Genomic DNA, 12,827 nt, shown 5'->3' on the forward strand with positions numbered 1-12,827 from the left:
GTTTCCTTGCATTAAACTTTCCCTTTACTGTACTGTTAAACTACCAGAAAAATATTTGCTTTTTTCTGCCTGCCGCTGCCTTTGTACTTCCAGGTCCAAATGAGGTATGTGGTTGACCAGTTAATTTGCAGTGAAAATCAATAACCATAACTAGAATTCTGAAACTGATCAGACAAATAAAGCAAAGACAAAATGGAGGCATGTGAATTTTTGGTGGTGATACTCTTAAGCTTGCTCAAAAGATTCTTCTATAAACAATAGCAGGGAAGCAGTGAAAATCAATAACCATAACTAGAATTCTGAAACTGATCAGACAAATAAAGCAAAGACAAAATGGAGGCATGTGAATTTTTGGTGGTGATACTCTTAAGCTTGCTCAAAAGATTCTTCTATAAACAATAGCAGGGAAGCAAACTCCGTATTAATTCTGTATTCTAAAAGGAAATTTGGAATTTTTGAAAGTGGTATGTCCCTTTTCTGTTGTAAACTACCAGAAACTGATTTTCAGAATGATTGATTACTGAATTAACTCTTTGGTTAACTTTCAGATTCATAGCATTCAGCCACTTAAATGCATTGAAACCAAGATTGGCTGAGAAAATATAAAATGTGGCCTGTTGTGGGAAGTTGAGTTGTAAATGGTTTGCAGCTGGTAGTGAGTTCTGGAAGGAGAGAGTGGTCAGAACTAAATATATGTGAGTGGGAAGGACGACAGGTATAATGGGACACACTGGTATTTAGAGAAGATGTATTTGCTGAGTGCTCTTTTGGTAGATTTTTGGTTTTGTTTATGGAGGGAATGTGGTAGCAGTTCTGCATTACATGCTATCTTTTATATGTAAAAGATGGAAGACTCAATTTAGTTAAAGGCTTTTGAAAGGATGATGAGAAAATAAACTTTAGTGTTGTAGGAGCCTATGTTCATTCAATACTTGAGGCAACTAACTAGGATTGTTGTGGATCACAATTGTGCCTAATGTTAGGTGCCTAACTATCCTCCTGGAGTATACCCATTTTCCCTGCAGTTTTAATTTTCAAAATGGAGTGTAAATGGAGAAGGCATACAGACATCATATTAAAACTCCTATTACAAAAAAGAAATAAGGCTGTCTCAGTAAATTCAGCTTGCTTTCAGCAGGCATGTTTGTAACCTGGCCATTGTCATATCATGGTTACCATTCCTCCACTTAAGCTACGTCTACACTGTGGAACTATTTTGGGCGACTGCCAGTATCCCTAAATAGTGATTCCGCATCTTAAGAGTGAGCCCATTATATTTCAATATAATGGGCTCATTATTCCAATGTCCCTCATTGCACAAAGATTAAGGGTTGTTTTGGAATAACATTTTATTTTGAAATTTGGCGCAGTGCCAAATTTCGAGATAAGCTATTTCAAAATTAAGATCAAATTGCATATCTTATTTTGAGCTACAGGTGCAGTGTAGACGCATCCTTAGTGGCAAGCATCAAGATGCACATATATAAAATATCTAATACAGCAAAGTAACAAAGCCATTTAGGCTTCTAAATGCATTATTACTGCAATCCCCAGAATGACATGAGGTTTTAATGAGAACAGAAGCCATTTTTAGACTGTTTGTAACAGGACTAATTAAGGATGGGATAAGATCACTAAGTGATACAAATTTGAACTAAGGAATGGTTTAAGCCCCTCTTCCCTTCTACTCTTTCTTCAAGGGTAAACTGAACAACTTAAATCCCTAACTTATACTTGTCTAATGTAGTATTCTAAACTAAAATACAAATCACTTGAGCTTAATGACTTCAGGTAGCTTAACTACTGATGCTTTAGAAGCAGACATTGCAGAAAGTTCACGTTAGATGTGATAAATGAAGTGAGAGAGAAGTAATTATTACAGAAATGTAACAGTTTGATTAACATTAATACCACACAGGTTTTCAAAGTGACTGCATTTTATTAATTCAAACATTTTCACATTTGTCTTCTATAGCAAGCACTGTTCTTTGCATGCAGAGTTTTCCTGTGCAGATGAGACATAGTAGCTGAACGGTGTTCAATGTTACTCTAGTTGTGTTTTGTATACATTCAGAATAGGTTACTCAAATTAAAAATACTTAATTTAAAATTTCTACTGTACAAAGAGCCATTTAATTTATCCTTATTTACAAAATACTATCCTGAGAATTATTCTATTAAGCTTCAATTTGAGCAAAGTATTTATATAGAATCACTTAAGTAACAGTAGTTACTTAACTGAAGATGTAAGAAGACTTTACAGGTATAGAAACAGTACATCAGGTTAATTCCCAAAATGTCATACAGCAGCATCAAGTTTCTTGTGGTGGCTCTGGATGTTCTGTACCTGGAGTACTAGATTGATGAATTAACCCAGGAGGCTCACTTCTGTTTTCAAGTGAAGGCAGAGGAGGTGGGAAAGATCCAGCTCTTGGTGGTAGATACTGAGAAAAAGGCCTCAGTGGAAATGGATTTCTCACTGTTTAAAAATAAAGTATTTAGTGAGTAACTTTTTTTTAAAGCTTCATTATCCAAAAAATACAGATGCTGTGCTGGACAAACACCCTTTTCTCACTATGGCAATCAGCAGTTTAATTTGTAACAGTGTTTAAAGACAACCAATCAAAGGTCATGATGCCAGAAAATCCAAGACTTGAACTAGGAATTTGTAGTGTTAGGTTGGGACGAAAGGTGGAAGACACTAAACTGATAAGTTACTTTTTTATACTTTCAACAAAATATTAAGTAGTGTCCCCTAAAGCTTTTTATAAGATTCCCTAATGGTTATCAAAAGTGAAGATCAAACTGACATCTACCTATAAAGTTATCCTGCATTCATCTCTGGCCCTCACTTGTCCTTCCTATAGAACTAATATCTGAATGTATAAAATGTGCCAAAAACAACTGTCCCTGAGGCCATATATTTTAAATTGCACCAACTACATTTGATGATGAGGTTCTATTGTGTGCTTGGAGTATGTGGGATCCTGAAAATCACAACACTGGAAGGACCCTCAAAAGGTCCCTGCACTCAAAGCAGGACCAACCACCATCTCACCCATCCTGACAGGCATTCCTGTTCTTAAAAGTGTCTCCAATTATGGAGATTCCACAACCTCCCTAGACACTTTATTTCAGTGGAAGTTTTTTCTATTGTCCAACCTAAACCTCCCTTGCTACAATTTAAGTCTATTGCTTTATCAGAGGTCAGGGAGAATTTACTTTTTTTCCTCCTCCTAATAATCTTAGGTACTTGAAAGCTGTTACTTTTCCCAGACTAAACAAAAACCAATTCCATTTTTCCTCATAGGTCATGTTTTCTAGCCCTTAAGTTGTTGTTCATTGGATTTTTGTCCGTATCTTTCCTAAAACGTGGCACTCACAACTGGACACAATACTCCACTGGTGGCTAGCAGCCGAATAAGTGTAGAGTGAATTGTTATGGAAGATTTACTGTTTCATTTACATTGGTTTGAATAGCTGGCATGCGATTCAGTTCACTTTGCTGGGTAATAGCTTGTTATTGGAAAAGAGGAAGATGTTTTTAAAAGTGAAAAGCTAGCCTAAGTATATAAACCTATGTCTGCTAGCAAGCAATGATGGGCTAGGCTAGAGAATCTGGCCTACCTTCCTTGACAGACTTACTATTTAAGTTTCAGAAAGATAGCCCTGTTAGTCTGCAACTTTAAAAACAACTTTTCAAAAACAAGTAGCCCTATGGCACTTTTATTTTTGATAGCCTAAAGCAGGGGAATACAATCATTTTTCACAGGGGGTACTTCAAGAATTTGGAAAGTGATCAAGGTCCATACTTTTCCATAATATTAATGGAGGAGGTACAGGGTCTGGGACAGAGATTGGGTGCAGAAGGAAGCTTGGAGTAAGGGAGGAAGCTTGGGTGAAGGAGACAGTTGTGACCTGGACACTGGACTAGGGCGTGCAGGGGATTAAGTTGGTTTGGGGTGCCAGGCAGCCTCTGGCCAGGGAACTTACCAGCCAGCAGTCCATTTCTGAATCTGCCTGCCTGTCTGCTGTGTCCAGGCTGCAGCCACCTGCGTTGTGAATAACTAGGAGCCCCCTGCTCTTAAGGCAGCTCCCATTGGCCAGTTTCTAGCCAGAAATTGGCCAATGGGATTGTGCTGGAGACAGAAGCAGCTCCTAAAGCTTCCCATCTCCCCTCCAGGCTCAGTTTTTAAAGTGAAACCGCCCTTTCACTTGCAGCCTGCTCTAAGGGCACACCTACACAGGAAGGCTAAAGTTGAAATACCTTGTTTCGGCTTTTGGCACAGTCTACACAGCAGCAAGTCTAAACACACTTCTTTCAACTTCCCTTACTACTTGTGAAATGTGGGTTACAGGAGTTGGAGTAAGAAATCCTCTAGCTTGACATTATTTTGAAATTAAGTCAAAATAACAGCTTGTAGTGTAGACATAGGCTTTGTTATTTTGAAATAACGCTGCGGTGTAGACCTAGCCTAAGGTACCACAGGACTAGTACTTTTCTAAAAGTTGTTTTTAGACTTACTACATAACTGTAAAATCACTTAAGATTTTTAGGGATTTATAGTATAAGGGTTAACTGATAACCCCAGGCTCATCAGTTAACCTTCGTAGTTACATGCACTTATCTTCCCACATGCTCGCTCTCCCCTTCCCCCTTTCCCCCTGCACTACTGCTTCTGTATCAGAGGCAGCAGTGGATGGCGATAGAGAAGGGGGGAAGAGCCAGTTTTTACATGCATGTTACCATCCCCATTATGTAGTATATTGTACAAGCACAATGGGATAGTTTAATGAAACTTAAGTCTTAACTGTAACTTTATGAAAAATTTTCTACTTTAGAAGAAATCACATCCTTCATATTCACTTGATTTGGAAGAGTAAAAGGATGTACAGAACAAGAAAGAATGTACTAATGCTAAAATAGGTCTTCCTGTCATTACTGTACTTCTCTCTGAGGAATATAGTTTACACACATACAACATGGGAGGGGAGGTTTGTGAGTTCAGAAAATAAATGCAAACAGAAGTTACATACTTGTCAATGGAGGACATGGTACACCAGCAAAATCCCTTGGAAAATATTCACGAGGTCCATACATGCCTGGAGGAGGAGGGGGGAAAGGAGGCCCTCTTCTTATAAAAGCTCCTCTGGGATCCACTGGCAGCAGAGGGGCTCTTACTGGAGGGAGAGGCGGGGGAACAAACCCTGCTCCAATTGCTTCACTTTCAGACACAAGTGACTGATCAGACACATTTAGGAAATTCTGTAGCAAAAATCAGAAATGGATAAATTCACTTTCTGAAAGAGGTCCATGCCAGAACTGAGCTAGGAAAACCTGGGTTCACTTCCTGCCTTTATCAGGCCTCCTGCATAATCCTGATATTATTGTACTTCACACATCAGAATGAATGCAGCTGGGAAAAGTGTGTGCACAAGCTGCCAGCCTTATCACTGTATATTGTATCCCCTTCATATCCTGTGTCTTTTTAGGTTTTCAGATGGTTAGTCAGTCTGGGACAGCAATTGTGCTGTCATATACACATAGCACCCACAAAATTATAGTAGGTATGTGTATATATAACACACACACGATAGTCAGCAGTTTTGTTCTGATTTTATCTAGTACATAAATATAAAACAGTCTGATTAAAATATCCTTCTACAAAAAGCTATAGAAAATTTTTAATTCTTTTTGATTACTTACACTAAAATTGGGATGGTTTTTAGTTTCATTTCCACTTGGCTCTGTCCTCGAACTGTTCTCTGGAGATGCTTGCCCATCTGAGTTGAAAAGTAACAAGTAAATTAGCACTGATAATTTTTCCCAACACTTCTTCCTAGAGCAAGATAATTTACTGCAAAAACAACAAAAAAAACTTACAGGGACACTGCAGATACTGTGAAATATATACCTCTTGCCTAGCAGCTGTATATGTGCTAAGAGGCAATTAAGGATCATGTATTGGGTCTGGCCAATCCCATATTCAGTTAGGAAGAGGATACCATGTCATGTTAGCACTACAATTTTTTATTTGGCCAATAGCAACTTGTAACTGAGAAATACAATATCCACAAGAAAAAAGTTCTAACATTAATGATTCCCCTTATGTGCGAACAAACAAAACGAAAAAAATTGGAGAGGAAGCTGCCCAATGGGAATCTGATAAATTGTATTGTAACAGAATGTATCCCTTCATAAATTAAAAACAAAAACCAAATAGATGGGGAATTTGTTTCATAGAACACTAGACCAGTCCCCTGCTCTCACGGCAAGACCAAGCATCATCTAGATCAGCGGTGCTCAACCTTTTTTTATTTGCAACCCCAAGCCGGGAAAATTTTTGTTGAGCCAAAATAAAAAAAATCACAGCCCCTTTAAATTAGTGCTGGTCCACTCCCCCCACCACACGTAAGTCTGTGTCTGTCTAACCTGCTCTTAAATATCTCCAGTGATGGAGATTCCATAACTCCCCTAGGCAATTTATTCCAGTGTTTAACCACCTTGGGTATGTCTACACTACCCTCCTAGTTCGAACTAGCAGGGTAATGTAGGCATACCGCACTTGCAAATGAAGCCCGGGATTTGAATTTCCCGAGCTTCATTTGCATGAAGCCAGCAGTTCGAACCCCGGGCCGCGCGGCTACACGTGGCACGGAGTAGCTAGTTCGGATGAGGAAGCCTAATCTGAACTAGGTACTCCGTGCCGCGTGTAGCCGCGCGGCACGGGGTTTGAACTGCCGGCATTTAAAAATGGCGCCGGCCAGCTTCATGCAAATGAAGCCCAGGAAATTCAAATCCCGGGCTTCATTTGCAAGTGCGGTATGCCTACATTACCCTCCTAGTTCGAATTAGGAGGGTAGTGTAGACATACCCCTTGATAGGCAGGAAGTTTTTCCTGATGTCCAACCTAAACTTCTCTTGCTGTAATTGAAGCCTATTGCTTCTTGTCCTCTCCTCAGAAGCCAATGAGAACAATTTTTCTCCCTCCTCCTTGTAATACCCTTTTAGATACTTGGAAACTGCTATCATGTCCCTTCTCAGTCTTCTCTTTTCTAAACTAAAGAAGTCCAGTTCTTTCAGTCTTCCCTCATAGATCACGTTTGCTAGACCTTTAATCATTTTTGTTGCTCTTTTCTAATTTCTCCACATCTTTCTTGAAATGTGGTACCCAGAATGGACACACTACTCAAATTAAGGCCTAATCAGTGCAGTTCCCACATAAGGGGGATCATTCATGTTGTAGAGTAGAAGAATGACTTCTCATGTCTTGTCCACAACACTCCTATTAAGGCACCCCAGAGTCATGTTTGCTTTTTTTGAAACTGTGTCACACTGTGTCACGTTTAACTTGTTGTCCACTATGACTCCTAACTCCCTTTCAGCAATACTCCTTCCTAGACAATCACTTCCCATTCTGTATATGTGAAACTGATTGTTCCTCCCTAAGTGGAGCGCTTTGCATTTGTCCTTATTAAACTTCATCCTGTTAACCTCAGACCACTTCTGGACAAACTAGAGATCATTTTGAATTTTGACTCTATTCACCAAAGCACTTGCAACCCCTCCCAGCATGATATCATCTGCAAACTTAATAAGCATACTCTCTGCCATCATCTAAATCAGGGGTCTCCAAACTACGGCCCGGGGGCCGGATGCGGCCCGCGAGGCCCTCTCATCCGGCCCGTGGAGACCTTTTTGGATTCAAAGGCAGAAGAAGTGAGATTGTTTCAAAACCCATTTGAAGCAGATGTGGCCAGTTGCCCAGATGAACTGCAGCTGGAAGTCATTGAGTTGCAAGCAAATGACCTCCTTAGGGACAAGTTCAAAATAGGACTGGTGGGTTTTTACCAGTTTTTGCCCAAGGAAGACTTTCCTAATGTCAAAACTTTTGCATCAAGGTACCTTTCAATCTTTGGAACAACATACCTGTGTGAACAAACATTTTCAAGAATGAAATACGTGAAGAACAATTTGAGAACAAACTTGTCCGATGATAATCTCAGGTCACTGTTGATGTTAGGGACAACAAATCTAAAGCCAGAAATGTCTGCTATTTTGGCATCCAGGAAACAATTTCACCATTCACACTAATACAGGTGTTCATGTGTAGTGTATGAATGTGTTATTAAATAATAACTGAATAAAATAATATTAAATAAATAATTAAAAACAACATCCATGTTTTGATTGTTTTTTATTTGGACCTCAAGTGTGTAGTCGGCCCCCGAACTGCTGTTTGATAGTTAATGCGGCCCTCGGGCTGAAAAGTCTGGAGACCCCTGATCTAAATCATTGATGAAGATATTGAACAGACTGGCCCCAAAGCGGACCCCTGCAAAACTCCACTTGTTATGCCCTTCCAGGATGATTTGTGAACCATTAATACAGCTGGTCCCCGAGTTGCAAACGGTCGACTTAACAACCGTTCGCAGTTATAACCAAAGCTGTCGTAAATGGCAGACCCTGAGTTACGAACGCGATGCGTACTTACAAACAGCATGCTTGCATGTAACTCAGTGGGGTCTGACTTACGAATGAACCAAGTTACGACCAATTGCTTGGTCCGTAATCGGTTCATAAGTCAGAGAGAGGCTGTAACTACTCTGAGAATGGTTATCCAGCCAATGATGCCACCTGCCTTATAGTAGCCCCATCTAGGTTGTATTTCCCTAATTTATTGATAAGGTGGTCATGCAAGACTGTCTTAAATGCCTTACTGAAGTCTGAATATACCATGTCCACCAGGATTTGAACAATCCGGCTTTAGCTTCACCTTTTATATGAACGAAAAAGCATTGAAAAGAAATACCTGAGCCAAGACAGTTATTTATGCCACCAAGCAGGTAACACTGAACTTCTATTTGTACTTTGATTTATTTCTTCCATAGCACAGAGAAGATTTTTTCACTAGGATTATCAAGGCCCTTTTCAAAGTCTCAAATATAGGTCTGCTTTAAGAGAGTTGTGGATCATTTATTTGGTGTAGTAATACGTTCTACTGAGGTGTGATTTCTGAAGTGCACTAACTGCTCTGTGGAAACAGTCCTTGAACATAGCACCCAGCTGAAACTGTACTACATTAAAGCACCTTAGGGAATTGTTACAGAGCACCAGCAGTGTGGTGTTTAAGCTTGACAGCCCAAACTGCAGTTCAAGCCATAACCCCAAAGTAAAGTCTATAGTTATTTTTAGTGCACTAGTGCAAACCCCATTACCATAAAACTGGATCTAGGCTGAGAGGCTCACCTAAACTGCAGCACAGGCATACCCCTGTGTGGTCCTCATTTTCTGGATGTTCAACTTGAAACATTCAAGCCCTTGATTTACAAGAGTACTAAGCACTCACAGTTGTAACTGGATCAGTTGGGCCCTTGCTTAGAACACATACAGGGCTATAAAATGGTAAGTACAGTACTCAAAAAAAAAAATCAAGCCCTCTAAAGGTGTCAGTTTGGCACCAAAAGTTAATGGATACTTGATGGTATCATCCCATCTAGGTTAAACTCTATGGTACCTCACAAGACTGGCATGGGAACATTTATCAGTCCCATAGCAAAAACCCAGGAGGAAAGGATTAATGCTGCATTCAGTACAGGGTTTCAATGGTGGAAACAGGTATAGGACCACACACTGAATGAATTCCAGGAAAATACTGAATAGCTACCATTCAGTAAGCACAATCCATCCTGTGGATTAGACTGCTAAGCTCATGATAGGGAAAGAAGCATTGGGGGGTAACAAATGCTGAAAGAAGTTTCTGAACTGAAAAACCTTATGTTATAGATTTGGGCCCTGGTAAATAAAGTTTATCTAGCACCATACTACTATGGAACTAGGAAAAACGTTCAGTCACATAATGGCAGCAAATTAAAGTAACTCCTACCTGCTTTATCAAAAGACGGTGTGTTGTACCTTCGTAGTTCTGCTGGTCCAGAAAGTCTTCCTGAATTTGGAGAATTAGAATAAAATCTTTCTTGTCGTCGTGGGGGGAAAGCTGGATCATTATATGGCTGACCTAATATTCAATTAATCACAAAAAAGAGGCAATGTATTTAATGAAGAGTTTCAACTTATTTTAGTTAAGTTATGTGTCTAAGAAATTCAAATCGAAACAAGCAATCTTACAAAATATCCAAAATTAGATATAATATAGGGAAAGGTCTTAAAATAAATGAAGGCAAGTCTCTAGTGGGGCATCCTTACTACTTGCACTTCTAGTAAATAAAACGCCAAATTCTACCACAGAAACTGATTTAAAATAAGATCACATAAGCTATGTCTAGACTGGCAAGTTTTTCCGCAAAATCATCTGCTTTTGCAGAAAAACTTGCCAGCTATCTACACTGGCCGCTTGAATTTCCACAAAAGCGCTGATGATCTCATGTAAGATTGTCAGTGCTTTTGCGGAAATACTATGCTGCTCCTGTTCGGGCAAAAGTCTTTTTCCGAAAAACTTTTGCGCAAAAGGGCCAGTGTAGACAGCAGAGATTTGTTTTCCGCAAAAAAGCCCCAATTCCGAAAATGGCGAGCGGGGCTTTTTTGCAGAAAAGCGTCCTGCCAATCTAGACGCGCTTTTCCGAAAATGCTTTTAATGGAAAACTTTTCCGTTAAAAGCATTTCTGGAAAATCATGCCAGTGTAGACGTAGCCATACTGTATATGTAAGCAGCAGTTAATACCAGAAAAATTCTACTACAGGTTGAACTTCTCTGTTTTGGTACCCTCATGACCTGACCAGTCCCAAGCCAGGGAATTTTCCAGACTATGGGAGGTCAATTTTGTCTAGCAGCATTACCAACACTTCTACTGCTTATTGTGCTGTTAGAGGACATTTCAGGGTAAATTACAGCTAAATAACACCACAGAACACAAAACCAGGACTGGTGACTGTAAAAAACTTTAGGGGACCATGGGAAATTTAACCACACCCATGAAGAGTGGACATCAGGCTAACTAAAGTAATTCTGGATCATGGATGTTTCCGAACCAGAGACTTTTGGACAAGTGAGGTTCAACTGGTATGCAAATTGAAACCAACAGGTCCAATGCGGTAGCTGAGCTACATGCTAGATCGGGGCCCAAGTTAAGAATAATTACCATATATTCTAAAATATGCTGAGAGTTCAATATAAACGAAGTTTGATTTTTTTTCAAGACTACATTAACATGTACCATAGCAAGACATTTTAGAAGAACTGTCCTACTTTATTACAATCTGGAATACTTATATTCATTCATCTCATGTTCTAAAAGGTGACCTGAAACCAGACTTCTTTTAAAATTCAACTTGTGTTCTTTATTATTCGATTATGTATATAGAAGACTTAAAAAGGATGTGTCCCCCTCACATTTCCCAGGCTTACATTGTAATTTAAGACTTATTAGGATTGGCAAGTTAGGTTGTCCTTGGTTTTGTATAAGAATACAGGGGAGAGCAAGAACATTTACTGTGAGCTTTAACAATTGGGGGGGGGGGGGGGGGAGGAGACACACTATGTTTTTACAAGGATACAGGATTTTACAACATGTTTTTTTTTTAAAACAAACAAAAAAATCTCCTAATACAGCCATATAACTTATGATTTCACCATTTGTTCAGTGACCACAGTATCTTTTAGTCTAGACCAGTGGTTCTCAAACTTTACAGCACCACGCTCCCTTTTTGATTTTTGAAAAACCCTCCCCCCCAGCAACAAAACTTGAGGAAGGGGAAAGAAGGAACTGACCGAAAAACAAAATAGCAGCAAAATTTGGGAGGGGGAGGGGGCTGGGTCACCTCACCCCCCCCCCCCCCAATTTGGGAACCCATAGTCTAGACCCGTGTTCACCAACCCGTCGATCGCGATCAACTGGTCGATCGCGAGACGTTTGGGCAACCCCACCCCTCATTCCCCCCACCCCCGAGAAGCCCCACTACCTACCTCTAGTGTAGTGCCGGCTTCCCGCGGGGCGGGCAGAAGTCCTGTCTGAAGCCCGCATCACTTCCGGGGGTTCCGGAAGTGTGCGGGCTGCTACCCTCCCACTGCTCTGTTGCGTTCTGGGGGAGAGGGCTTCACCCCAGAGGAGGAGTGCAGCGGCTTCCCTGCGCCGCCAGCGCCAGAGGTGTGAGTTGAGCGCAGGGGTTTCCCTGTGCTGCGGGAGCGGGGGTTGGCCCCAGGGTTTGGCCGCGCCGTGGGAGGGGGGTTTGGCCCTGGGGTAGGTGCCCGCAGGGTCTGGCCATGCTGCAGGAGGGGGTTGGCCACGCTGTGCTGGGGGGGGGGGGGGGGGAGAGGCAGGCGCACACGGGGGTTTTCCCTGCACCGCGGGGTCGGGCCCGGAGGAGGCATGTCCTGGCTTCCCTTGGGGCGGGGGGGGGGGGGGGGGGAATCCTGGGAGGAGGCAGATACAGGGGACTCTGCTGCCACTGGCACCCAGTCCCCACTCCCCAGACCCCAGTCCCCTAACTCCAGCTACAGAACTCTGTCCCCATTCCCGTCCCCACTCCTGTCCCCATTCCCGTCCCCACTCCCGTCCCCACTCCCGTCCCCACTCCCTGAACTCTGTCCTCTGCCCTCCCAGCACCCTGTTCCCTCTCCCCCGCCCCCATCCGCAGAACTGTCCCCACAAAATGTATAATTATAAATGCTTATTTTAGATTTAAATAGCATGAATAAAAAACAGACCATTTATTTCATAACTATAAACACGTGATTAATTTTAAATATCGCATAATTTAAAAATAAACTGTTTATCAGTGTGTAAGTAAGGGCTGGGGATAGCAAGTGATGGACAGGAGGAGAATAGAGAGGGCAGGGCTTCAAGGAAGGGGCGGGGCAGTAGATCTT

The 12,827-nt window shown here is 41.3% G+C and overlaps 2 protein-coding genes across 8 annotated transcripts in view; one reads left to right on the forward strand and one right to left on the reverse strand.

The window, feature by feature from the left end:
- Positions 1–12,827, forward strand: part of FBXO33 (F-box protein 33) — a 107,085-nt gene that overhangs the window by 36,708 nt on the left and 57,550 nt on the right. The window lies entirely within an intron of this gene.
- MIA2 (MIA SH3 domain ER export factor 2) overlaps positions 1,920–12,827 on the reverse strand; it is a 69,401-nt gene continuing 58,493 nt past the window's right edge. For all 7 annotated transcript variants that reach the window (XM_006117716.5, XM_006117719.5, XM_006117718.5 and 4 more), the window contains 4 exons: positions 9,888–10,019; positions 5,708–5,784; positions 5,038–5,266; positions 1,920–2,479 (listed from right to left, as the gene is read on the reverse strand). In XM_006117716.5, the coding sequence (XP_006117778.4) occupies positions 2,313–2,479; positions 5,038–5,266; positions 5,708–5,784; positions 9,888–10,019 (605 nt within the window). In that variant the 3' untranslated portion in view covers positions 1,920–2,312. The remainder of the gene's footprint in view (positions 2,480–5,037; positions 5,267–5,707; positions 5,785–9,887; positions 10,020–12,827) is intronic.

This window comes from Pelodiscus sinensis, chromosome 5 (genome assembly GCF_052426305.1).
Source record: "Pelodiscus sinensis isolate ZL-2025 chromosome 5, ASM5242630v1, whole genome shotgun sequence".
NCBI classification, from domain to species: Eukaryota; Metazoa; Chordata; order Testudines; family Trionychidae; genus Pelodiscus; species Pelodiscus sinensis.